Source organism: Cydia strobilella, chromosome Z (assembly GCF_947568885.1).
Source record: "Cydia strobilella chromosome Z, ilCydStro3.1, whole genome shotgun sequence".
Classification (NCBI taxonomy): Eukaryota; Metazoa; Arthropoda; class Insecta; order Lepidoptera; family Tortricidae; genus Cydia; species Cydia strobilella.
In genome coordinates this window covers 51,951,110-51,976,451 of record NC_086068.1, presented here as the reverse complement: position 1 = coordinate 51,976,451, position 25,342 = coordinate 51,951,110, and the positions used below count along the sequence as shown (strand labels likewise).

General features: G+C 36.3%; 1 protein-coding gene across 2 annotated transcripts in view; it reads left to right on the top strand.

Moving 5' to 3' along the window:
* LOC134753957 (beta-1,4-glucuronyltransferase 1) overlaps positions 1-24,006 on the top strand; it is a 76,183-nt gene extending 52,177 nt beyond the window's left edge. For both annotated transcript variants that reach the window (XM_063689989.1, XM_063689990.1), the window contains exons 3-7: positions 15,046-15,205; positions 16,224-16,529; positions 16,743-16,875; positions 19,449-19,582; positions 20,177-24,006. In XM_063689989.1, the coding sequence (XP_063546059.1) occupies positions 15,046-15,205; positions 16,224-16,529; positions 16,743-16,875; positions 19,449-19,582; positions 20,177-20,374 (931 nt within the window). In that variant the 3' untranslated portion in view covers positions 20,375-24,006. The remainder of the gene's footprint in view (positions 1-15,045; positions 15,206-16,223; positions 16,530-16,742; positions 16,876-19,448; positions 19,583-20,176) is intronic.
* Positions 24,007-25,342: the final 1,336 nt, after the last annotated feature.

Here is a 25,342-nt window from a genome sequence, read left to right as displayed (position 1 = left end):
TAAATTCGTACGTAAGTGTGACAGGTAGGCATCAGGTCGAACGTGGTTCGGGGTAGGCCCTCAGTACCCATCCGCCGTATATTTTATGCATATAAGCGACACATTCGACCATTCACTATGGACATTATTTATAAGTATACTTGACATAAGTGATTACCGCTTGGGCGCTTGATGCGACCGTATCTCGACTGACATTTGATTGATTTTAGAGCTTAGGAAACTATCAGAGATGTTTATACTCGTATCTACTGCTCCTTTTGATATAAAAATATAACGGTCTGCTGACGTCCAATCTGCAGTAACTAATAACAGCTGGCTCGATCTAGTGGATTTACTAAGTGTTCCTACATAACGTATACAGAAAAAAGTTAATCATCGTCAGATCATAATCTTCCCACTTAATTATTGTGAATATTATGATCTATGATGTTTTTTTTAGGGTTCCGTACCTAAAAGAAAAAAATGGAACCCTTATAGATAACTTTGTTGTCCGTCCGTCCGTCTGTCTGTTAAGACCCTGTATCTCGGGAACACGTGGGAGGTATCGAGTTGAAATTAAAACCATATAATCAGGTCTACAGCCCCTTGAAGCTGTGAAAAAATCACTTCTAAGTTAACGTAAAAAAAAGATACGGCCGTTTATACAGCAAAAAACGTATATTTCGACACTCTCAAGGGAATCAAAATTTATAGGGTACTTCCCGTTGACCTAGAACTATGAAATTTGGCAAGTAATACTGTCTTACACTACAAGTACAGGGAAAAATCTGAAAACTAAAAATTTGTAAAAATAATAAATAAATAAAAAAGTTAAATTTGTACGGGACCCTCGGTGGGCGAGTTCGACTCGCACTTGGCCGGTTTTTTCAATTGTGGGTTACTTTAACACTCATGAAACGTGATAACTATACAAAGTATTCATCAACAAAACAGTGCGGTGAACCTCCTGCCACCCTTGCAATCATTGCATACATGCTTCGCATTATATTACAGTTTGTTTCAATGCGTTTCGAGTATTTGTGTAATGCGTAGCTGTGTTTTGAGGTAATGCGTAGCTGTGTTTCGAGTGTTTGCGTAATGCGTAGCTGTGTTTCGAGTGTATGCGTAAAGCTAGGTTTAGACGAAGCTGCAATGCTGGCTTGTTATTGTTGGCCTCGTATACCTAAACAGTTTTCAAGACAAGCCAGCGCTGGCTACCAGCACTGGCGGGAATAGAGTGCTTCTATTCGCGCCAGTGCTGGCTTTTCTGAGGACTGGCGCCAGCGTTACTGACTTCGTCTAAACCTAGCTTTATGCGTAGAATAAACATGTTGGATATTTTTGAGGTTCGTCTTATCTATGTTTTTTCTTACTTCGCCCGACAACGCACCGTCATCCCAAGGCTCCCTGTGGATATAAGCTAAAGCCGTTGTGCGAACAACAACTTTATATATAGGTACCTAAATGTAAAACGTTATCAACGTACATAATAAAAGCTAGAGAGCTAGAGATATCTCGAATCGCGTACAAATCTTCGTGAAGAAACTCATTCCGAGCTGGTTGTCAGACCTGCAACGCACAACGCACCTCATCGGGAGCAGCATAACCAAATGAAATGTATCGCCAAACAGAATAGTCGCGGGGGCTTTCTTTGAAATGTTGGTACACTTTCTACGTCAATTGTGCATTAGAACAGGTGTACGGAGATTCGCGTGGCCGAGGCCTTGCGTTGCGGTCAACCCAGATGAGGCAGCCAAGTGCACCGCTCCATCTCAGTACAGTTATCCGCATAGCGACTGCGGTCACATATGTAGGTCGAACTCTTGAACGTGAAATTAAATTTATGGTTTTAGAATTCCATTGCTAATTGCGACGTGCCTAGCGTGGAATGCCGTGTGAAGAAATGTCGTGTCGGTTTTGGACTACGGGCGGCGAGGTACAAAAAGGTTGTTTTGCATTACACCGGTTACATGGCGAGGGTCTAATGTTGCAGCATTACGACGGGGTGGCCGCAATAATAGCCACTGAATTACCACTAGAAATATACTCGTCTAAGCACTTTACCGTTAAACCTATGCCGCCTGTACTAAATAGGTTGCTAGAATCATAAACTAGCATGAAATAATTGTTTCAAGCATATTTGAGTGAGTTTAATTATTTATGTTCATAGTCCGTAAATGGCGGCTTTTGTTTTTAAATAATATGAATGTAAAATATATCATATTTAAGTCAGAAAATAATCAAAGATACTTATATAATGTTTTAATAAAGCTCCTTTTTGTCTTATTACGATAGGATAAAATGCAAAACTTTAACATCATTGATGTCGACTGTAATAAAAGGTACCTACATATTATTTCAACATTACATCAGATTTATTTGTCAAACGTTTTCTTAGTACCTAATGTACTTGTACAGGGTGTCCCTAGCCATTGGACACAGCCGAAATGTACATATGCATTAGGGTATTTAGAACCAGTATACAAAGTATCATAACAACTGGTGTAGCGGTTACGAAGAAATTAACAAATTACGATTTTTTACCTTGGAGCAACCTGTATGTGTTAGTAGCTCCTGAGGTATTAAATAGTAAGAAACCTTCTTCGACCTCTGTGATAATCTTTTTTATTTATGACACTAATAAGATTCTGACTTTTGACAAATGTCATCATTGCCGCACATTTTCGAACAAATTGTCAAAAGCCCTGCCAATGATTAATACAGCATGTTTCTTTTTGTTGTCGATTATGGGAAATAACTTTTGTTTGAAAATTTATTTTTTTATCTTTTCTAATTTCAAAAACCGGCCAAGTGCGAGTCGGACTCGCGTTCCAAGGAAATACGTTACACAATTTAAACAATGTATTTGTATGTGAAACGTGAGTGAAATGTCTTTAAAAAACCCGTAGGGGTCGGATCAAAAACTAAGTAATTAAGTCCGACTCACGCTTGACTGCACATTTCTAATAGGTTTTCCGGTGGTAAAGATCTATTTTGTGTATTTTTTTTCGAAATTTTTGACCCAGTAGTTTCGGAGATAAAGGGGGGGAATGGTCATTTTTTGCCTATTTTCTTGAATAACTTCTAAACTGTTTATGTTAAAATTATAAAAAATATATATATTTGAGATTCTCACAATGAGCTTTTTCATTTGATATATAACACGATATAGTTTGACAAAGTTTATTTTTAAATTTTCTCATTTACCCCCCAAAAGTGGCCCCCATGTTTAAATTCATTTGTTTACGTTACATGTCCGTCTTTGGATCACAAACTTACATATGTGTACCAAATTTCAACTTAATTGGTCTAATAGTTTCTGCGAAAATAGGCTGTGACAGACGCACAAACAGACAGACAGACGCACGAGTGATCCTATATACTTTGAGAAAACAGAGTAAACAGACCCTAAATTAAGTCTGCAAACGTTACATTATATTAATAATTTCAAATTTGGGATGTCTATCGAACACGTCACGAGGGGCTTTAGATTATTTTTAGGGCCGACTTAGGGGATTAACGTTTTCCTGTCACTGTTTGCCATGGTTACATCCACTTTAATTTTTTAAACCCGGGTTTTATAGGATTTAGTTATAAAACCCGGGTTTAACCGGTTAACCCGGATTTAAAACTAGGTTTAACCAGGTTAACCCGGGTTAGTGGGATGGTGCAAATGGGCCTTAGTGATTTTATTATTTTATAGGAAACCTACTTATTATAACCGGTCAAACAACTTTGTCAGTAGAAAAAGACGCGATATTCAAATTTTCTATGGGACGATTACCCTTCGCGCCTAATTTTTTTTTAAATTTGTCGCTTTTTTCTAGTAACGGATATGGCTTGACAGACTATAGTTCATTTGTTCTCGGAAAGCATCGGCGTCAGTCGTTATGCCAAAGGTTTTAGGTACCTATCTTATCCATAGTTTATGTATCGCCCAGTGGCCTCTAACATTAACGCTGTAAATAACGTGCTCAAAGCATATCTTGGCCTCTGGCATAGGAAAACGTTTTTATTTCCATGTCACCGCTATACTTACTCAACCTCGTATCTGCAACACTCATTTGATGACAAAAACACCCGTATTCCTAATGAAAGAAAAGCGGCATTTCCATCAAATGATTATTGCAGATATGAGGTTGAGGTTGAGGTGAGGTTGAGTAAGTATAGCGACGATATGTAGCACTCGCAAAATATCGCTATGGGTTTACTTAATAGTTATAAAAAACAAGACACGGCATAGGCAACGGCAGATAAAAACAAAAAGCGACCTTGCGTGCTCGTTTAAAGTATTATGATTTCATTCCTTGCGTAGTGAGAATAATTGCTCGTAAAAACTAAATGCCATAAGTCGTCGTTAGACTTTACGATTACGGTAAGTACACCTTTACACATTGTGTTCATAAAACAAGTATTTGTGACGTTTTCAATCAAAAGGTACCACATTGTCGCTTATTGATAAGGTTGATTTCTAATTGAAGCTATATTGAAAAAGGCGCCTTACTGACAAGCGACAATAAGTACCCTTTTGGTTGAAAATGTCACATTTGGTGCAGTCATAGGAGAATGATTACTGTTATATTTCAAATACCTAAGTTAAGTGCTAGTAAAATAAAGAGGATGTTTAATTCGGAGCAATCTAATACTCGCAGACCCTTGCACATTCATACACAGTTCTCACAGATCTGTAGGCCGAATGTTGTTAATGTGTTCAACCAATACCTAATGCTCCAATGAGTCAATAATTATTAACCAAAAAAATCCGTTTAAATTCTTTAAATCCCTAGTACTTGATTAAGAAATTTATCGAAGAAGACATATTGCCAAATGTGAAATACGCGTCGTTGATGAGTTCCGTACTGGTTTTCATCAGCAGTTGAAGTCGGTTAAAGAACTGATTTAATTATATGTATAATAATTATACTCATCAACGACGAGTATTTCACGTTTGGCAATATGTCTTCTTCGATAAATTTCTTAATCAAGTAGCGATTTAAGGAATTTAAACTGATTTTTTTAATGAATCATGATGTGCATAAACTCACGATCGACGATCGACTGTCTGACATGTGTTCGTTAACATCTGTCTAACGTTAGCATATGTATGTGTCTGTTATATTACTCATTATCGTTCATGCACTGAGGGCCTAGCGCGAACCGCGTTTATTCGTTCTTCTATTTGCCTCTCTATCGTTCTAATTTGCAAGAGCCATAGTTCGATCGATAGAAAAAATTCACGAACGAAGGTCTATAATGCACTTTAACCTTTTGGACGCCAATGACGGATATATCGGCACCGCAGGTCCAACGCCAAAGACGGATTAATCGGTCAAAGACCACAGAGCAACATAGACCTACTCGTACGTGCATGTGCATAAAGTTCAATTTCAGTTTTGACACTTCGGTGACGTGGCGTCCAAGTGACAGCCTTTGTGTTTGACACGGCGTCGAAAAAGTTAAAAATTAGTAACAAATTTTGCACAAAAGTTAAACATATGAAAATTACTTCTTAAAATCGGCAATATCATGTTTGAGGGAACTTATCGATTACTTTTTTTTAACGTACAAACAATTTAAATTCAAAAACACGATATCCGCTCTCCCGGCGGGCACGCACATCCATCATGCTCACGCTTACGCTCAGAGAGAATGAGAGAAGAACCCCAACTTACTGGGCCTTTAAAAGTTTCTAATAATTATTAGTGAACTGCAATATACCAAACTGACGTACCTGCAGCGACCCGCATGCTCTCACACGCCTGCATGCGCTTAAAGCACATCGCCAGTGCTGGCTTAAGACATTTGGTGCCCAAACAAGTTGGGCCCCTCCCCCATGGATCATCCACCAGATTCGATTGATTCCTGAAAATGTAATGCCCCCTTAGACGTGATGCCCAAAGAACCTGCTAACTTTGGTTATTGGTTAATACACTGCACGTCGTGGCGTAAAATATCCCGATCGTCAGCAAGAAAATCTACTTTCTTTCTTTTTCTTTTCGCCCCTTACTAACCTAGAAAAATGGACTACGTTTAATAGTGCATATTAATTTAATTATAGCTTCTTGTTATTTAGTCTGGCCCGCCATACATCTGAAGAATCGTTTAATGATTCCAATTTCCATTGATTGATTAGAGCAGGTGATAATTAATCGTAATTACTACGGACGCAATTCAATGCAAATACCGCTGGCGAATACTCTTTATTTCACAATATGATTGCATCAGTACGTCAGTCAGCAATAGGTGTTTTTACTACGAAAGTATGTTTATCGTATGGCCTCGCGGCAAAACATAGAATTGTTAACGTTTCACTTTTCAACGATGACTGGATTAGTCATCACAATCGGAATTTAAATTTAAAAAATACCTAATACTTACATTGTTATTGACCAAAATTAGGTTAAGAAACAAAATATCTTCTTAGCGCCACCGTTACCGTTACCCAGTGTTAAATTGTACTGGTAACCATGGTAACTTGAATCCGGTTAACCCCGGGTTAGTGAATAGTGCAAGTGGCCCTAAGTAGTTTTAAATTGCATTACATCTTAGTAGAATTCTAGTTGGACCTATATATTTATTTTGCAAACTAACTTTTGGCGCTTAATAAACGCTTTTTTTACAGGACGTCGTCCATTGCCCGTCCGACTCTCGGACGTGACAAGACAAGGGAAACGTGTACGAAATGAATTTACTGAGTGCACGGCACGGCATGGCTCCAAATGCTTAGCTGACTCATCCATACCTATGGGTACAGTCAGCAACAATAATTAGTAGCGGATGAAACAACGCGCTAAAAGTATCGGACATTCTTAACTTAAAAGTATTTAATTACAAACTTAATATACCTCAAAATAAAACAGAATTAATAACTAACCTATGAAACTTAAAAACCAAATCTAAAAATAAATAAAACTAATCTTAAAATAAATAACTAAAACATACACTTCCCTGCGGCATGGTGCCGTAGATGCTGGCAGCAGTTCCTCGCTGTATCGCTATAATACTGATTTTTTGTGCGAGGAAGCTGCCAGCTCTACGATCACCGGTGGCGTCTGCTATTCTTTTAGATAATTCTTTAAAAAATGTAGACGCATTCGGACCCCACGGACCAAAGGTCTCGACGCCAAAAGGTAGGTACGAAATCGTATTCGGGGCCAAGACCCCTATATAGATAATTTTTTAAAATTCACGTTCAAAAGTATATTTATAACAGTCTTAATTGTTCTATACATATATAACGATATCACTTTTTATTAAGCTGTTACAGAATGGTTTATACTTATAACGCGATGTTTGATCCGCTACTTTTGATGCTGACTACTTTAGTACAATGAAAACATGGGTTAAGATATATCCTAAAGTATATCGGGTAATACTTTCTCATACCCGCGTTCGTGGCGGTGAAAATCCAAAGCTCATTACGGAAATGGAGGGTCGCTTGTCCTAATTCATTTGCTAATGCGTCTATTAATTATCGATCCTATTGAGGACAGCCAAATAGTAGTAGGTTAGTTCAACCATGCTTGGCTACTTCGCAACTACCTACTCCCCCGGTCGAGTAACTTAGCAAATATTGGTAATGGAACTGCTAAATATCTGATACTGTAACGTAATAAATAAAGCCACAGTATTTTAACGGGAATTGCTGAATATGAGTAATTAACACTAACGAATAGATAACACTTTTCTTAATAGTAGGTATAACATATTAAAATAAATGTATGGCGTGTTCTACCTATTGGGCAATGAATGAAATAAAGATTACATTTTAACATTGCAATTATTTACTATTTTCTGTTAAAAATATCAAGAAGAAGTTATCTTCACTAATTTTGTAATGTTGTTTTCTCGCCTTCAATAGTAGCACAAATTATATAATAGTAGATTATAAAATAGTTCTTACGAACAGATACTTATCTCTCAAAGAAAACGCAAATACCTACCGTTTTGATACCTACACAAAAATACAATGGAGTGACCTTCAACGCGCCGCTCCCCGCACCGCGCGCACCGGCACAACGCTAGGGTTGCCGACGCTTTTTTTTATTTTAATACTTAGGTGTCTTAGGTAGATATCTAGCTATAAATGTGTCGTAAAAAACATTACCTACATCTTTAAAACAATTTTTTAATACAGTTGCTCAAAAAGTGCTACTTGCTGGTGGCTGTTTAGCGTGCGGAAAGTTGGTTTTCGCGAACTAGTACTTTTTACTTTTCCAATTTTTAAAAATTTTTACTTGTTCCAATTCATGCCTACTTATTAATGAGTGTTAATATTAGTTTCCTATAAACGTCGTAATCAACATAAAAACCTACTGTTAATGTAAGAATACGAAAAATATGCATATTTCATATTTTATTACTTACCTCTTCATCATTATAAGTATTTAACACGTTTATTTTTTAATGTTGAAAAACCGTTCTTAATAAGTTGTCTGAATGGAACGGAACGCCTGTCAAAGAAGAGGCGTATTTTCTTACTGCAAGAATGTTTTAAGTTTCCAAAGGCAACATTCGATATTGTTTTTATAAATATACGATACACAAATAATCGTAAATAACGATGTTTAGGTAATAATAGTACAATGTTTTAATATTTACAATTGTTTCTGTCTTATAGAACATGCATTTGAAAAAAAACTTTAATTGAAGTGGGTTCAATAATAATAACAAAATCTATTCTAGTCGAATAAAAGCTAGGAAAACACCTCTTCATAATGTCAATGTCAATGATGTCACAGAATTAATAATATAAGTTTCGAATTCCGTTCCTTACTTGTTGCTTTTCTTATTTTTTCGCAACTGTATTAAAAAACGTCGTTCGATACACGTGCGGAAATGTCATTCTCCACTCGTTCCGAGTCTTGCCTGGCAAGATATCTCGGTACTCGTGGAGTAATGACATACTTTCCGCACTAGCATCGAAATGTACTATAATAGTACCTACGTAGCTTGTAACTATCGTAAAAATAATAACAGTAGGTGTAAGTACCTATACTGAAATGTCTACTTACTTTTCCTCATCCGTCGAAAGAGAAAAAAACTATATGTTTTATATGTTTTGTTGTTTCTGCATCCATCCACACTACAAGCTGTGTTATTTGTTCGTGACGAAGACATTTCTTTGGCACTGCGCGCGGTGACGTGCCGGCGGGAATCGAGTCGTAGGTATAAATCCGAGCTCGCGCGGAAAGTTCCATAGGCCTGACATTAGGTAATTAAATTACCTATTTTATGATAAGATCCTTTTTGGGTCACTGAGCCAGTGAAGAAATTAAGTAAGGATAATCTTCTACAAACCCTCAATTTTTTTCTTTTCTCTCTCTCATTCTCTGGTCTTTCATAAAATAAAATCCAGAAGCCATCACTTATGAAAAATTATTTACCGATTGTATTGCACTGAAAATCATCTGCGAAGTGAACATATTTTATACATACCTACTAAAGATACCGTTTTTCCATAATAGGTAATAGACATTTTCGTTTAATGTCATGATTGTCATAAAGACATTGAAGATATATTAAATTTCAATTGAATAAACCTTCGAGACTAGTTCAGATATTTCTAACGCTGTAAACTATTTTAATGTGAACAATATTCACTCACAAAACGGCTTTATCTTTTGATACCTACTAGGTTTTTTGACTTTGTAAATATATAATAAGATATTATATATATGTTTTCACTACTCGTTTTAACTAACAAGAAAATCAATGGTACAGTAAATGAATACGGGCACCAAATCCGTAATTCCGTAGGTATTCACTAATCGTAAAAAATATTACTGCGTGTAACCCAAGCACGCCAGCGCCAGTACCTAAATATGTAAAGAATTCAAACGCGGCACGGCTCGGCGTGAAGTTAGCAACAGTCTGCACCGCACCCTCCAATTATACGCCCCACTGGTTCTTGGAACTCCCCCAAAACAGACCTTCCAAAAACTTTCCACCGATACCGAGCGAACGAGGTAAAAAGTTTTATCAACCAAAAACATGGCTTTGTTTTAACTTTTAAGGCTACCATAATAACCTACTTCTTGTGTAACTTTTTTAACAATAGTTATATTGAAATAATGTTGATTGAATTTCAATTGTTCTGAAAAACGTATGGCATGCGTTAAATTAGGCAATCAGAGTTAGAAAAACAAAGTGTGCAATAGTGTTTTGCCACTAAATACAATCTTATTTTTAACTAAGTTAAGCTCAGTACGGTTGCGCAAAACATTAAATTACATATAATAGCCTGATTTGTTAGAAATATCATTCTAATAGGAGTAATAACATATTTACAGATAATATACAATAATCCTACAAACATTCTTCCCGGGAGTAAATAGGTAAATAGGATTTTCTATTATACAAAGTGGCTAAAAAATAGGTGCATTTACGTTGCCAGGGAGGTTTTGGGATTATACTGAGCAACTTTTACTATGGGACCAACCAAACACGAAATCACGAAAAAAAATTTGGCTGTTTCGTACATTTTGGCTGGTCCATTTTCTATGGGAGGGTATAGTTATTTGTACAAGAGAGCAATGTTTGATATTTTTTCGAGTGCTTATTTTGAGTCCCGGGCACGTGAAATTTTTTATAATAGATTCACGAGCGTAGCGAGCGTATCTAATTTAGAATATTGAGCGTAGTAAGGGACACGAAGCGCACGAGATGTAAATAACTTTGATCTCGTGTAGTACACACAATTTTTCACCTCAGCAGTGAGAACCTATTAGACAACCTGAAAAATGTAATCCTTCTTCACTTATTCATTTATGGTTTCTTAAGATATTCTAACAATTAAGTTTAATTATCGCAATCAATCACATAAACAAAATAAAATAAATTACAGTAAAATAATATGGAAATTTATAAAACGAGCATCAATTGACAAATAGACAACCTTTTTGTAAAAAAAAACTCTAAGATACGGTCCGAATTGCGAATACTAGGACGCATGTTTTGCAACCGAGAATTTTGGTAGAGAGTTTCAGCTTGTTGTTATTCCAGACTCGAGCTTGAAGCTTCCCAAAGTCGGCCGCAGCTCTACCTATACCTATCCGTGTATCAATCTCTCGATCATTGCACAACTTGCTAGTAGTCGTTCAGATAACAAAAGTTCTCGACTACTTCAAGAGTCGTCACCAAGCATGATAAATAACTGGGTATATGATCCGTACCTTGAGCGAGAACCATGGTTTTTTTACTGTTTACAGTCATTCCAAAAAGTTGACAGGTATTGCTAAATTTTGTTAGCAGATATTGGAGCCCATGCTCTGTGTTAGCGACCAATGCAGCATCATCTGCATATAGGAGTTCTCTGGCTAACAGGTGGCATCTGTTTTTCTTTGATTTTAACAGGCGGATGTTGAAAAGGTGCCCGTCTTAACTTGTATGCAGATGAACTCCGACGTCACATTCATTAAAGGCCACTAAGAGAAGAACAGAAAATAAGATACCAAAAACCGGCCAAGTGCGAGTCGGACTCGCGCACGAAGGGTTCCGTACCATTACGGAAAAAAACAGCAAAAAAAATCACGTTTGTTGTATGGGAGGCCCATTTAAATATTTATATTATTCTGTTTTTAGTATTTGTTGTTATAGCGGCAACAGATATACATCATCTCTGAAATTTTCAACTGTCTAGCTATCACGGTTCATAAGATACAGCCTGGTGACAGACGGACAGACGGACAGCGGAGTCTTAGTATTAGGGTCCCGTTTTTACCCTTTGGGTACGGAACCCTAAAAAGGGTGAAAGCAAGAACGCATCCCTGTTTTACATTCAGGGTCAGATTCTTCCCCGTCAAATACCACAGTAGCACGCATGTTGTCGTGGAAGGATTTAGTGATATTTAAGAGAATGTTCGGGCAACCAATGTTTTTGAGTACCCTGTAGAGCCCTGTAGAGCTGTAGTGTATCTTTGCCTAGATTTATAAATATGATAAATAACGTCATATATATATAAGCGCCAATTTACTTTCAATATTTGGGCAACGCATTTCGCTGTGCCGGCACCAAAATATGTACTTTATTAACAAAATATTGCCGGTGCAAAAGTTAGTTTTTTTTTTGCTGATAAGCAAACACATTTTTCTTCTCTCGCCTTTAGGTATCAGATTTTATCTATATTATTAAAAATCGAACAGCCGGCGTTATACTTATAAAATTATGTATTTCACATCATTATATTATAACTATCGTCACATTTGTAACACTTGGCTTGGGACGGCCGGACGGGACTGTGGAGATATTCATCATCGTAGACTTCGTAAAAGAAGAAAGAAAAAAAAAGTAATGTATCCAGTTCAGGACGCTTACAGTATTGCTTAAATCAAATACGACACTTTTATCTACTGAAAGTGTTACAAAGAACTTGTTTTTATTATATAAATAAAAGCATAATAAACCTAGTTTACAGGTTAGGAAGCACTAAAAAGTAACATTACATTGAACTAGCTTATCCCATCATGAGTTTATTTTGTAATTACCGTTGCGTTGGTCTTTACTGACTATTTTCCTCTAAGTTGGTAATTTGATTTTTAACTCTGTTATTCATATAACATAATTAACTGTTTGTAACTCCACGTTATAATTGGAGCTCCTGGCTATAATTATGTTGGTGTACGTTGCTTAATGATAAAAATATTATTTCCTCATTGCGATATTGTTACCATAATTTTTTTGCTATGGTATTTTTGTTTTGTTCAATTTATAATTGCGAATTGATGATTAGCGCAATAAACTTGTACAATGTCATCCAATATAACTCTCCTGTGGCTAAACGTGCCACGTGTAATAACGTGTGTCGAAGGTCAATATTTATAATGATAAGTACAATTATTATAAAATTGCCTCCCAACGCAGTCAACCGAAGCGAAATTTTGTAACATACCATACTGTACACTAGGTAATTTACTTTACGGTTACAAAAATTCGCCAACCCGTTATCAATGTGTCTGTGGTTTCACTTTTATGCAGGCATTATCGATTTCCTTAAATATCAAAGAGGGTGACTATGACTACGGTAGCTGTGAATTTCGTGACCTAAATACCCACCTCGTCTGTTCACCTCCCATAACGAGTTTATCTATGAATATTTTTCTTTTTTTGCAGCTTTATGGCCCTTTTCATGAAGCCGGGCTTCTATTTTATCGTTTAATGATGCGCGAAATAATACAATCCAAACGCTGCAACAGTTAGGTAGGTACTGCAAGTGTTAATACATTTTAGAAGGCTTGAAATTATTAGTCTGCTTTGCTAAACTGGGTAACGGAGAAGAAAGGCTAAGCTATCGTAAAAGGTTTTCTATATAGTTCGTTCTTTTAGCATTAGAAAAAAAGTAAACAATCTTGACGTGTCTTTTTATTAAAAAACGCTTTTTAAAAATCAATATTTACAACTTATGAAAGCAAAATAATGTAAATGACTATACATGATTCCTAATTGTTGCATGTTTGCTGTGACTTATTTTTCAAAAGTGTTTATCAATAAAAAATCGTGTAGTCTTTTTCTAGTGCTAAAAAAACGAGGTACAGTCGCCATCTGATATATCGGAGCGGCCGAGGTGCTCAAAAATATCTGAACGCGCACCTAGCGCCTTGACAATAGAGGCGTCTTCAGATATTTGTGAGCACCTTGGCCGCTCCGATATATCTGATGGCGACTGTACGTATAGCAAAAACAAATAATTGAAAATCCATAACTTCCATAAGCCTCACGATTCCATCACCACTCTCACCAATAACAAATACGAGTATAACCGTTTCTTAGTCAGTTTTTAGTCTTGCTATGTATTATTATTAATAGCCTACATGGTCCCGATGTAATGATAAAATAAACTGGCAAAAAACTTCAAGATTACGTATTTGTTATATCACAAAGGCAGCTATACAAGTTGAACGTTGAACGGGTCCAACCTATCAAGCGACGAGTATAGTAAACACTGGCTGGTCACGCAATTCCCCGTCCCCATAGACATGGAACATATGAAATTAGCTTAACGCCTACTAAATTACTAATGCTAACTACAGTCAATGTCATACCATTGTTGCCAAGTTAATAAACTTATACCTGTTTATACTCGTAGGTACATTTTTACTCTGAGATTATTCTTTTCATTTTTCATGCTCGAAAAGTGGGTCGTTGTTGTTCTACAAAGTGTGCAGAAAATGATACGTTTCTGCTCTAGGGCACTGTACTTTCTAAGTACCTTTTCTTCTTTTTTCTACGATAAGCAATTAACATTTTGGTTTTTAATGCATTTGTTGTTCAATTTTCATTTTGATAACTAACTCTTATTCCATAAATCACGATATTTTTACCTCAATTGTCAATTGGAAGTACCGAAAAGGCCTAGTTTAGTAAAAGGCCTAGGTTGGACGGTCAGATCGCAGTCGCTTTTGTAAAAACTAGTGCCTACGCCAATTCTTGGGATTAGTTGTCAAGCGGACTAATGAGCCGTGACAAAAATGCCGGGATAGCGCGAGGAAGAAGTTAATTGAAAGTACCCTCAAGAAATACTACTGGAGTTTATACTTAGCCGTGTTTTTTAAATGCACATATATATTATATTGTACTTTCCTCGTATTCGAAATGAAAAGTAGTGTTTAACTCGGGTGAAAGGCACCATTTCAGCCTCGGACTATTTGCGCTCTCACTGCGTTCGAGCGCCAAACTACCTCGACAATAGTGGGTGCCTTTCATCCCTTGGTTAACAATCTACTATTTTTGGTGGCAGTTTTAACTTTAATTCATCATGCAGCCGAAATAAAGCATTCGTCTATTAAATTACTAAAGACGGTCTACTTATACGTACCTACTTACTGTTCAAATGCTTATAACTTTTGAAATAAAAGGGAAACGGTCAATCGCGCACATACGCAGTTACGCACTAGCTCACATTAACCAAAAAATAACCAAATATTACTACTGAACTGAATGATATGTGTGGCACTGCATTTTCCCATATTTAAAGTACCTACTAACTAGATAAGCGTGAGCAAGTGAACTATACTATAGTACTATTACTTATCTATGCTTCTAGTCAGTATTGAAACTGTTTGTTCCAGATGGATGGCGCCTGTAAGCTTGGCCATCCACGCGCCGGGCGCCGACCTGTCGCCCACGGTGAACAGCATCAGGTATCTCCGGGACTGCACCGGTAACGACCTCGTCCGGTCGTACGTCTCCTTCCACGTATTCTTCTCACACAAGCATATACCGAGCACGGTGAGTTACTGCGGCGGAGCTGCCGCCTAGTAGTCGTTACAAACTTTCATCTCCATTTTAACCTAGGGATTTAAAAAAAAACCCTTCTTAATCCCTCTCTACAACCTTTGAATAATAGTTGTACGTTGTTAGTTAATACACATACACATCACAAACAGAACTGTTTTATATATTTACTAGCGACCCGCCCCGGCTTCCCACGGGTTACACAAAACCTTTATAACTTATACACTAAAACCTTCCTCAAAAATTACTTTACTGATAGGTGAAAACCGCATTAAAATCCGTTGCGTAGCTTTAAAGATCTAAGCATACATAGGGACAGACAGACAGCGGAAAGCGACTTTGTTTTATACTATGTAGTGATACAGGTACAGGATTACTAAAGGGGCATGGCACACTGCGTCCGATTCGCACGTCGCATCGGATGCAGCGTGCCATGCCCCTAAATTTAATAATAAAAAATGTGCCTACGAAAATTCTTCGGCCAAGTGGACTCAGGCTTCCATGAGTCGTGGCAAAAAACCAACTCTAGGAAGAGATGATAATGATCACTTAAATGTCGACTCTCTAACAACTCGAAAATAAATAAGTAAAATAAATATTATGGGACAATCTTACACTAATCGTCCCATTTTTACAGTAAGCTCAATAAGGCTTGTATTGTGTTTACTAGACGACGATATATGTTTAGAATACGGACCTAAATACTTAAATACAAAGAAAACATTACAACTCACAAACAAATATTTTTTGTTACAAACACACATATAAATGCTCATACCGGAATTCGAACCCATGACGTCTAACTTTATGGCCAATTCAAATTAAGTTATCCAATTTTATTCAATACCTACCCTAATAGGTAAAAGTATGCATGTACGAGTAAGTCGTCTCACTCTTGCACAAAAAGTTTGCAACTTGCCGTATTTATGAGTGTTGCCGTATGTGCTTCTGAAATGGTTGAGTATACGAGATACGAGTATATAAACTTAGCTTTGTCTTAATTTAATTGCAGATACCAGACCCCGAGAGCTTCCTAAATACCCCATACAATTGCAGCAGCAACCCGCCGTTTGTAGTCTCCAACTCGACGTACATGAAGCAGAAAAGCCTGCTTTACCCCGTGAATGTAGCTCGCAACATCGCGCGAGACTCTGCGCTCACGCACTTCATACTGCCATCGGACATCGAGTTGTACCCTAGCCCTAATCTGGTCCCGCGGTTCCTGAACATGATAGCGAGAAACGCAAAACCTCTAAACACTTCAACTAAACCGAGGGTCTTTCCAATCAGTATATTTGAAGTCGATGCCAAAGTCAAAGTGAGTATATTTTCTAATATTTTGTGTTGTATTAGGGCCAAACACAGGGGTCGCATAGCTTAGTGATGCCAAACTTTAGTGGCAGTTGGATTATCTTATCTTATACCTGCTTACTTCTACTAAATAAGTGCCAATTCATACAATGTTCACGTATAATCTACGCGTTCTGATTCCTCTTAATTACGATTTAATAAATGGAGTGGTAAATTCCAGGTGCCATCAACCAAAACTGAGCTCCAAGAGATGTTGAAGAAGAAGAAAGCCATTCCATTTCACAAATTCGTTTGCCCGACCTGCCACAATATACCTCAAGCGCAGCAGTGGATGTCTGCTAGTGAAACAACCCGTAAGCAATTTATTAAAAAAATCTAAATTGTTTATTTAAGAGTCCTGGGCAAGCTCGGCCGAATTTCACCTTCCCATACAAACGAAGTTTCGTTCTTATTTTAAAACGACGGGTTGGATTGTAATGAAACTTTACACATACAATGACATGGAGTATATCTATGCCTATGATTAGTTTATATAGGTCCAGCTTTTAAAACAAACGAAATAGAGCAACAATACACTCCTTTTTTGGGCAGTCGTGTACAAAACAAGTTTTGTATGAAAAACTTAAATTCGCTGTATTTTTTTAACTAAAGTATCTGAAGCTACATAAACTAATTACAGGCATAGATATACCTTATCCTATTGTGAGTACAAAGTTTCAGAGCAATCTAACTAGTCGTTTTAAAATGAGAGCGTAACTACGTTTGTATGGAGAATCGAGCTTGCCGGGGACTCTTAACAATTTACAACGCAAGATCATTTGTATTAAGTACAAATGAAATTATTCAGCAGTAACTGCTCTCTCGCTCTCATATGACCGGGCTTGAAATCTGACAAAAACTCTGGCATAAAGTAATTTTTAAACCCTTACCGCATACGAAGCCATATATGGCGGATATGATATTCAACTCTATTGACAGGTATTAAAGTTTAAATATAAACAATTTTTATTTCATGCAGTAAGGGGTTAACTCAAATTCTTATTTTAAGTAGGTATCACATAATGAACAAAGGCTACATATAACTTTAGAGAAGGTAATGAAAATAACACAGGCCGAAACTAACGCGCGCTTGGCTAGTTACGCAATATTCCCTTTGATTCTTCAGTCGAAGTACATGTAATTTGGCAAAGTGGCTTCGCTAGTTGCAATTAATCAGGGCTCCGTGAGCTATTTATGTGTCTGCAGCGCCTTGCTCGTCGTATGGAGCATTCTAATTGCGTATTATAGGTCAATGACCACCGCGTACCCTGCCCGCTTAGCGCCGGCTCCACATTACGCCATTTTGCAAAATTGAAAAATTATTTAACCAAGTAAATAGGATTTTTTCCGATACAGTTTGATCTTAAAAGTTAAACTGATAAAAACTGTCTTTAAGTTCGCGATGTTCATTACATTGAAAGAACATTATTCACGTAAAAGTAACTTGACCACAAACAGCATTTCAAACACGTATTCTACAGCCACCAGCCATACTCTATCTGCGTAGTGACTTTACAGGTCATACTGAACAACTTTTATTATGGGACAAATGCCGAAATCGTGAAACAAAATTTTCACCTCAGCAGCTTGACAGGGGTTCTTTGCTACTTAAAAACAGTGAGCAAAATCGCATTTTGCTAGCTAAGTTAGTTTTTAGTTAGTTAAAATGACATTCAAGTGACCTTTATGTTCAAATGTCATTTCAACATGCGGGGCCTAATACATGTTCGAAATACTTTGATTCTAATCTCTGTCCCTTTCACGTCGTTAGCAAAAAGAAAGAGACAAGAAAAAGTTCAAACGACATTGAACGGTATATTAACGGTTTAGGTCGTTCCAAAACACGTACGAGTATGTATGAAAATAAAGTTAAAAATTTGATAAAAACACTATATTTTACGTATTATTGTACGATTAAAATAATGAACTTTAATGAAACGCATAGATTATCACACAAAATAAATAATTCTAATTTTAACAATCTCTACTATAGTTGACAAATAATAAGTATCCGCAATTCGGACCGTCTTACAGTTTTTTTTTATCTAAAAAAAATTTGTCGATTGAAGTGTTAATTTATGTTCGTTATTTCTATATTAGTTTGTGTTTGATTGCGGTAATTAAACTTAATTGTTAAAATATCTTAAGAAAACGTGAGTGAATAAGTGATGAAGAAGGATTACATTTTTCAGGTTGTCTAATATGTTCTCACTGCTGAGGTGAAAAGTTGTGTGTACTAGAAGAGATCAAAGTTTACATCTCGTGCACTTTTGAGTCCCTTACTACGCTCAATATTTATTTAGAATGTATTAGATAAATTAGATTATAGAATCTTGCGCTTGCACGCGATTCAAAATAAGCACTCAAAGAAATATCAAACTGCTCTCTTGTTGTACAAATAACTATTGGCTATTTTATACATTCCAGCTAATGTAATGCCGCTGATTTCTATGGGACAGACAAATATTAGTAGTAGTAATAAATCACTTTATTGTACAAAAAACAAAGGTAATATTAATAAAGGTGTAAAGTATATGTAGGAGGTAGGTAGGTAATATTTATAATGTACGTACTAAGGAGCTTATAAACTACCATAAGTAAGCTTAACAACGGGTAGACAGTATCAGCAACGTAGCCACAGTGGAGAATATCGAACGCAATGAAACTGTTTGTATATAAGCGTGTAAGCTTGTTGCCAACCAATCTATATGCACAAAAAGCGAGCTTAGGTTTCGGAACATAAGTTTTTCTGACAAAGCAATTACAGATTTAAAGTTTCCTGCATAGGTGATTAGGTATATTATATGAATGAACACGAATATTACTCATATGCTTCATGTCTGACTTAGCAATAACGCCAATAACCCTTGGACTTGTATACTTTCAGAAATGGAGGTGTTCCACGTAGGCAAAAGAAAAGGCAAGTTCGTTATCTGGGAGCCTATCTTCATCGGCACTCACCAAGACCCTTACTACGATGAGCGGCTGAGCTGGGAGGGCAAAAAGGACAAAATGACGCAGGTATGTAATTATAGAAATTACTTTATTTAATATAGTAAGATTAGTTACTAACTATTAGTTAGCCTTGTCCGGCTAGTCGTTGCTAAACAGTTGCGATAAAGCTAAGCTTTTTCAGATGTTAATCGGTTGCTACCTGGGTTGGTAAGCTGATAGTCATACGTGTTCGAATCAGGATAATTTTGCGATCGAGCGCAATAGTCCGAGACTGAAATGGTACCTTTTACCCGAGTTAAACACGCTACTTTACATTTCGAATACGAGAAAAGTGAAATATGTACTAAGTATAAACTTTTCTAGTATAGTTTCAATTAATAATTTGGGTAAAAGTTTCGTTATTTATGGAATATTTTAATATCAGAATGTAAATTGTAAAACGTATCCATTTAAAACCAAAGCTTTATTGTTTTTCGTAAAAAAGTGAAAAAACGTACTTGAAAAGTAAAATTCCCTAGAGTAGAAACGTATCAGTTTCTGCACACTTCATAGATAAACAATGACCCACTTTCAGGGCATGAAAAATAAATAAACATATTTCATAACATAACTCATTCGTGACTCGTGAGCCCAATAACTGTACAAAATTATGTTTTACAGGGTTACATTTTATGTGTTAAAGACTACGATTTCATGATCCTCAACAACGCGTTCCTCATCCACAAGCCCGGGATCAAGTACTACGTGAAGAACGCCAAGCGAGACGCTATCGTGGCTCGTCAGAACCACTTCGTGAAGCAGGTCATCACGCCCGAGCTCAAGAAGCTCTTCGGCACCAAGGATGGCTGTGCGATGTGACGAATAAAATATGAGGACGTCTCTGTGGCCTGAAAATAATGATGAACGCAATTTCTGTGTCTTGATAACAACAGTCCGTAGTTATTTAACGACACGATGCTAGTTCATTTACTTGTAGCCTTAAAGCCAGCTAAGCGCAGGAGTCGAGTGTTGCGGGGGGAAAAAATCTACCAAAAAATGTGCGTGCGCCTTTGGCAACTAATTTTTGGTGCATTTATCATCTTAAAAGTAAATTACATCACTTCAAATTTTGAAGTTGGATGCTGCCGCGATTATGTTATATTGCTTATTTTAGTGTAACTTGTCAAACGTATACTTTGTCCTGTGTACGGGAAAGAAAACAATTAACTTAAGGAAATTAAGTGAAAATTACATATCAACAACTACTCTTGAGGATGTGAGTTAAAATTTAAAAGTGCAGAAAAACCACCTTCCTCCTATGTAAAGTGTTTCTGAACATTAAGAAAGATTGTACATTTAATTGCTGCGTACCTATGTTCGCTATCAAAAATTATAACGAAACAGTAATTACAATAAACATCAAGCACTGCTTTGTAAGTACATACTTTTTTAGGACACGTCTTCATTAAAAATGGATGTTAAAAGAAGGAAAAATAGGTGAAAACTTTTCCCAACTTACGAAATGTCAACTAGTCCAAATGCCTATAAAGCTATAAAGAATAAATATAGGTATAACACTATAAAAGTTCGATATTTTTCTAAACGAATTTTGTACTTTGTGTATTCATGAGCTCTTATATACATGTCCTTATGTAGATATGTAGGTATCTAAGATATTTAGTAGCTTCAGTCCGACTGAAACTAGTGAAAAATCTCCGTCTACCGCAGTGCATTAGGTATCTATTTAAGACTATCGAATTTTGTTTGATGCTCTTATTACATCTAGGTACTAATCTATAAATCAATATTCGTAGTATTGACTTTGTTTATAGTTGAACCCAGCTGCAACCGCTACGATTTTTTATCATTTAGATGTATTTACCTGTAAACGTTTTATACTTGTGTAGAATATTTAACAAATTCTGTAAAAAAAATCATAGTGTTATGATTTTTATGGAAAGGAAACTAGTTCGTGATCTGTATGCACCTGTTGAAAATAGGAAGGTGTTTAGTTCACACGGTACAGCTACAGTCACCGTACAGTGCCTTCCTCTACGAAGCGGTCAAACAAATATACTCTATTTACAAATAACATTTTATCAGATTTTTTGCGCGCTTTGTTGTAGATGTTTGTACCTTTGCACCGTCTAGAAATTAGATCTTTTAATGAAAACTTATTTAGAGGAATCATAAAATACCTACCATATACCTACTTATCAGTTATCGGGTTAACGCAAGCATTTTACCTATTCTATGAAGTATAGAAGGATCTGGAAATATAACTACATTTATATGTTTGAAATAAATGTAAGTATAAAATTCAATAGCCTTCTCTACCGTTATGCCCCACTAAAAACTGACTGATTAGTATTATTTGGATTATGTATTGTTATAATTTACAAGAGTTATCGGTTTGTAAATAAGCTTATACATCATGTGTACATATTATGTATGTAATTATTGTGTTAGAATACTCATTCGTATAATATTAAACTGTATGAGTTATAATTCACTGTACTTTCGAATTCGAAATTTGGAAAAACAATTGCGACTCTGTCGCCCATAAAATTAACCCCAGAAAATTCTTACACCACTGTATAGGTACAACATTTGCGGCCTCTGAGATCCCTAAAACTGGTGGTTTTTACTGTATTTGGCACTTCTTCTAAAAAGTTTACCGATCCCTGTACGGCTACCACCTGTGGAGATCAAGCGGAGAGGCCTTTGCCCAGGAGTGGGCCACTATAACGGGCTAAGAATATTAGGTTAATTTCGTCACTAAAGTAACTGCACTAAGCCCTTAGTAACTATCTTAGTGGTAAATAACGAGTATATAATATACCTACAGGTGAAAATTCGTTATCATACGGGCATCATACACGAGTTTGGATAGGTTTCTATTAAAAAGGTGCGTAGTAAATTTCCCACGTTAAGACTTTAATGTTTATTAATGATCCGATATATTAGGAAATGTATACCAATTTTTACTACTTATCAGATATTAGTAGGTAATAATTGGTAATAATAACCAGTCCCTCATACCAGTAGCCTTTAACTCGTATTCTCATGTTTTATTTTATACTATTCGTTGTAAGCTAAGCTTTACTTAAACAACCAAATTTGTAACAAAATACCCACGATTTTCTTTTCGCTTTTCCCCATGTTCGGCTTGGCTATAAGAATGATTTGATTTATTTTATAGCTATTGTTTTAATTTCAAGGAAATGTGCACAAGTCAATATCTACATATCTTTTTGATAGCGAATATATTTTATAAGACTATTTATTTAGTAAAATGTTAAATTCCTGAAGTGCATTTTGCTTTAGTATTAATTAATCGTATACGTAGGTAACTTTACTTTAACTAGACACGTTTTCTAACCGGTTGCTGTAACTGTAGGCCATAGTTTTAACGTGAAGCGTAGGCTAAATTACGAACCTGAGTCCGCACAAAATCTTATGCGTATCGTATACATTACTTATACCTAAGTATAATATTTTGTAAACTTTGAACCTGCCTAAACTAATAAAAGGGTAATAGATATTAAGTTTTACCAATGAATCACTACGGCCTATTACGAGTGTAAGGAGCTTATGTTTGTGTAATGTATATTGTAGTAGTAAAGATTACCACATGATGTAGAATTAAACAAATTAGACCGATTTACTATTCGGTAGCGACTAATTACTTACTCAGCTTAAACCCCCCTGTCTAAAAAGCTACGAAAATCAAAGATCCCAACGAATTAAAAACTTCCTACTACTCGTATTTCTAGTTGGATAAAATGGTTGTCAATTAACTTTTTAGTGGCCTCAATTGATCCATAACTGGCAAGGTGAAGCCACTGGCGAGTACACGGGCTGGATAAGCTGGATTCCAATACAGCTTCGACGTCCCAAAAGAACTTACACAGACATAAGCTCACTTCTTATCATCGCAGGCGCACAATCGTATTTTAATATTTATGCAAATAGTCGGTATAAATGCGACTGTTCGCGTGCAAGTTACTCTGGGCACATTCGGACTATGTGACGGGCCTTATTGTATCGCGGTGATTAAATTAGTATTGTAATTAAAAACGAGTGTTTAAGCTCACCACGTTCGGACATAGCATGTAGGTATACAGTATACAGTTAGGTTTTTATTTGGCTTTCTTCGCCGTTTTTTTTTTACAGATCTTTATGTTTGACTTACTAGCTTATTTAAGTTAGTCAGTATTTTTCTCGTTTAGATCTTATTAGACGTAAGTTAACATGTAATCGGGCTTTGGTTTCGGTATACGCATGTGGTGAGTTTTCACTTGTCTAGGCTGGAAGTGCCTCTGCCTCGTAGATAATAAGTGCAATATTATTGAAGTCTCTCGATGTGATCATTTACGAATATAAATATTTATCAAAATATAAAAAAAAACTTATTGCTTATCTTTTATAATGTTTTAAACAATTTCTTAGAAATCATCATGTAAAATTAGTCGATGTAAAAAATTTAATTAAAAAAATCTGACAGTGAATGTTAATTTTATTTACATACCTAACCGTAGAAAAGGGAGAATATTTCGTATTTATAATTGTATGTGTGTATAAAAAAACTTTGTGGAAATTCATGGATTTGTGCTCCCTTGAAATATCTACATGCGCTTTATACACCTAAAACAGCTAGCGCAATCTCAGGATCAAGACTCATAAAGGCTGTGCAGTGCAGTGTGTAATTTTACCTAATCATCACAGTAATAAATATTACTGTTGTGAATGCAATCTTTCATAAATAACTCGTTTAAGTTATTACAATTAACTTAAGTAGTATCACCTATGATTAGTTTTTACAGTAATATGTAGTCTGATGATTACTAAAAACAGCACACCCTTTTTCCAAACCTCAGCGTGAGATGATGGTAGGTACATTTTATACGGGTATCATGAGATTGTCAAGTTGTTTTTAGGGTTCCGCACCTCAAAAGGAAAAAACGGAACCATTATAGGATCGGGCGCCCCCGGCGGGTTGGTCAACGACACCTTCTCGTAACTCATGAGGCCCTGGTATACCTGCTCCTTGCTAAATTCAATTTTTAGACAGTTTTTTTTAAGCCACCGTAGCCTATGGAGACTAACAAGCAACGCTAAGCGGTTTTCGTAGTCTATGGATGTTGTTATATTAAGGGTGTCACTTGCGCGTTTCTGACTTATGAAGCAATTGTTTCTACTATACAATCTAAAATAAGTAATTAATTTGAGCTATCGTTTTGTTTCATCCTCTTGACCGCGACGAGCTGTGATTGGTCAATTTCATTATAGTAGACTAAAGCGTTTCCAAATGAATATTATAGTTGTTGGGAATCCATACATTAAAACTACCCAATTAAGGTTTGGTATACTAAATGTTAATTTAACAATTACAGTCGACAAGTAGAAAAAAAATATTATTTCCTTCGCATTTGGGTACCCACCGTTCCTCGTTCACTGTAAAAAGCAACCCGGCAAAACACACAAATACTGCAACTACTGGATGAAATTATTTTTTTCGAGTAATAAAAAATACTCGAATTTTCGAAAACTGAGCGACCGAATATTCGAATATAAAACAGGTCGAATATTCGAGTTGTAAACCCTAATTCTGAGAGAATGGTAACTACGCTACGGGCCCTACACTGAGCTAGTAAATGTGCATGGCCCGACATGCTCTTGGCCGATTTTTCCTCAAGGTGTCTATTGGAATGACAGCGCACAACATGACAAAAATGATAATGGGATCATGCGACAATGTGAACTTTAGTGGGCCCGACAACAAAAGTAGGTTTATCACTTATGCGACCAGTTCATTTTAGCTTTGTTAAATCGATCTAAGATAAA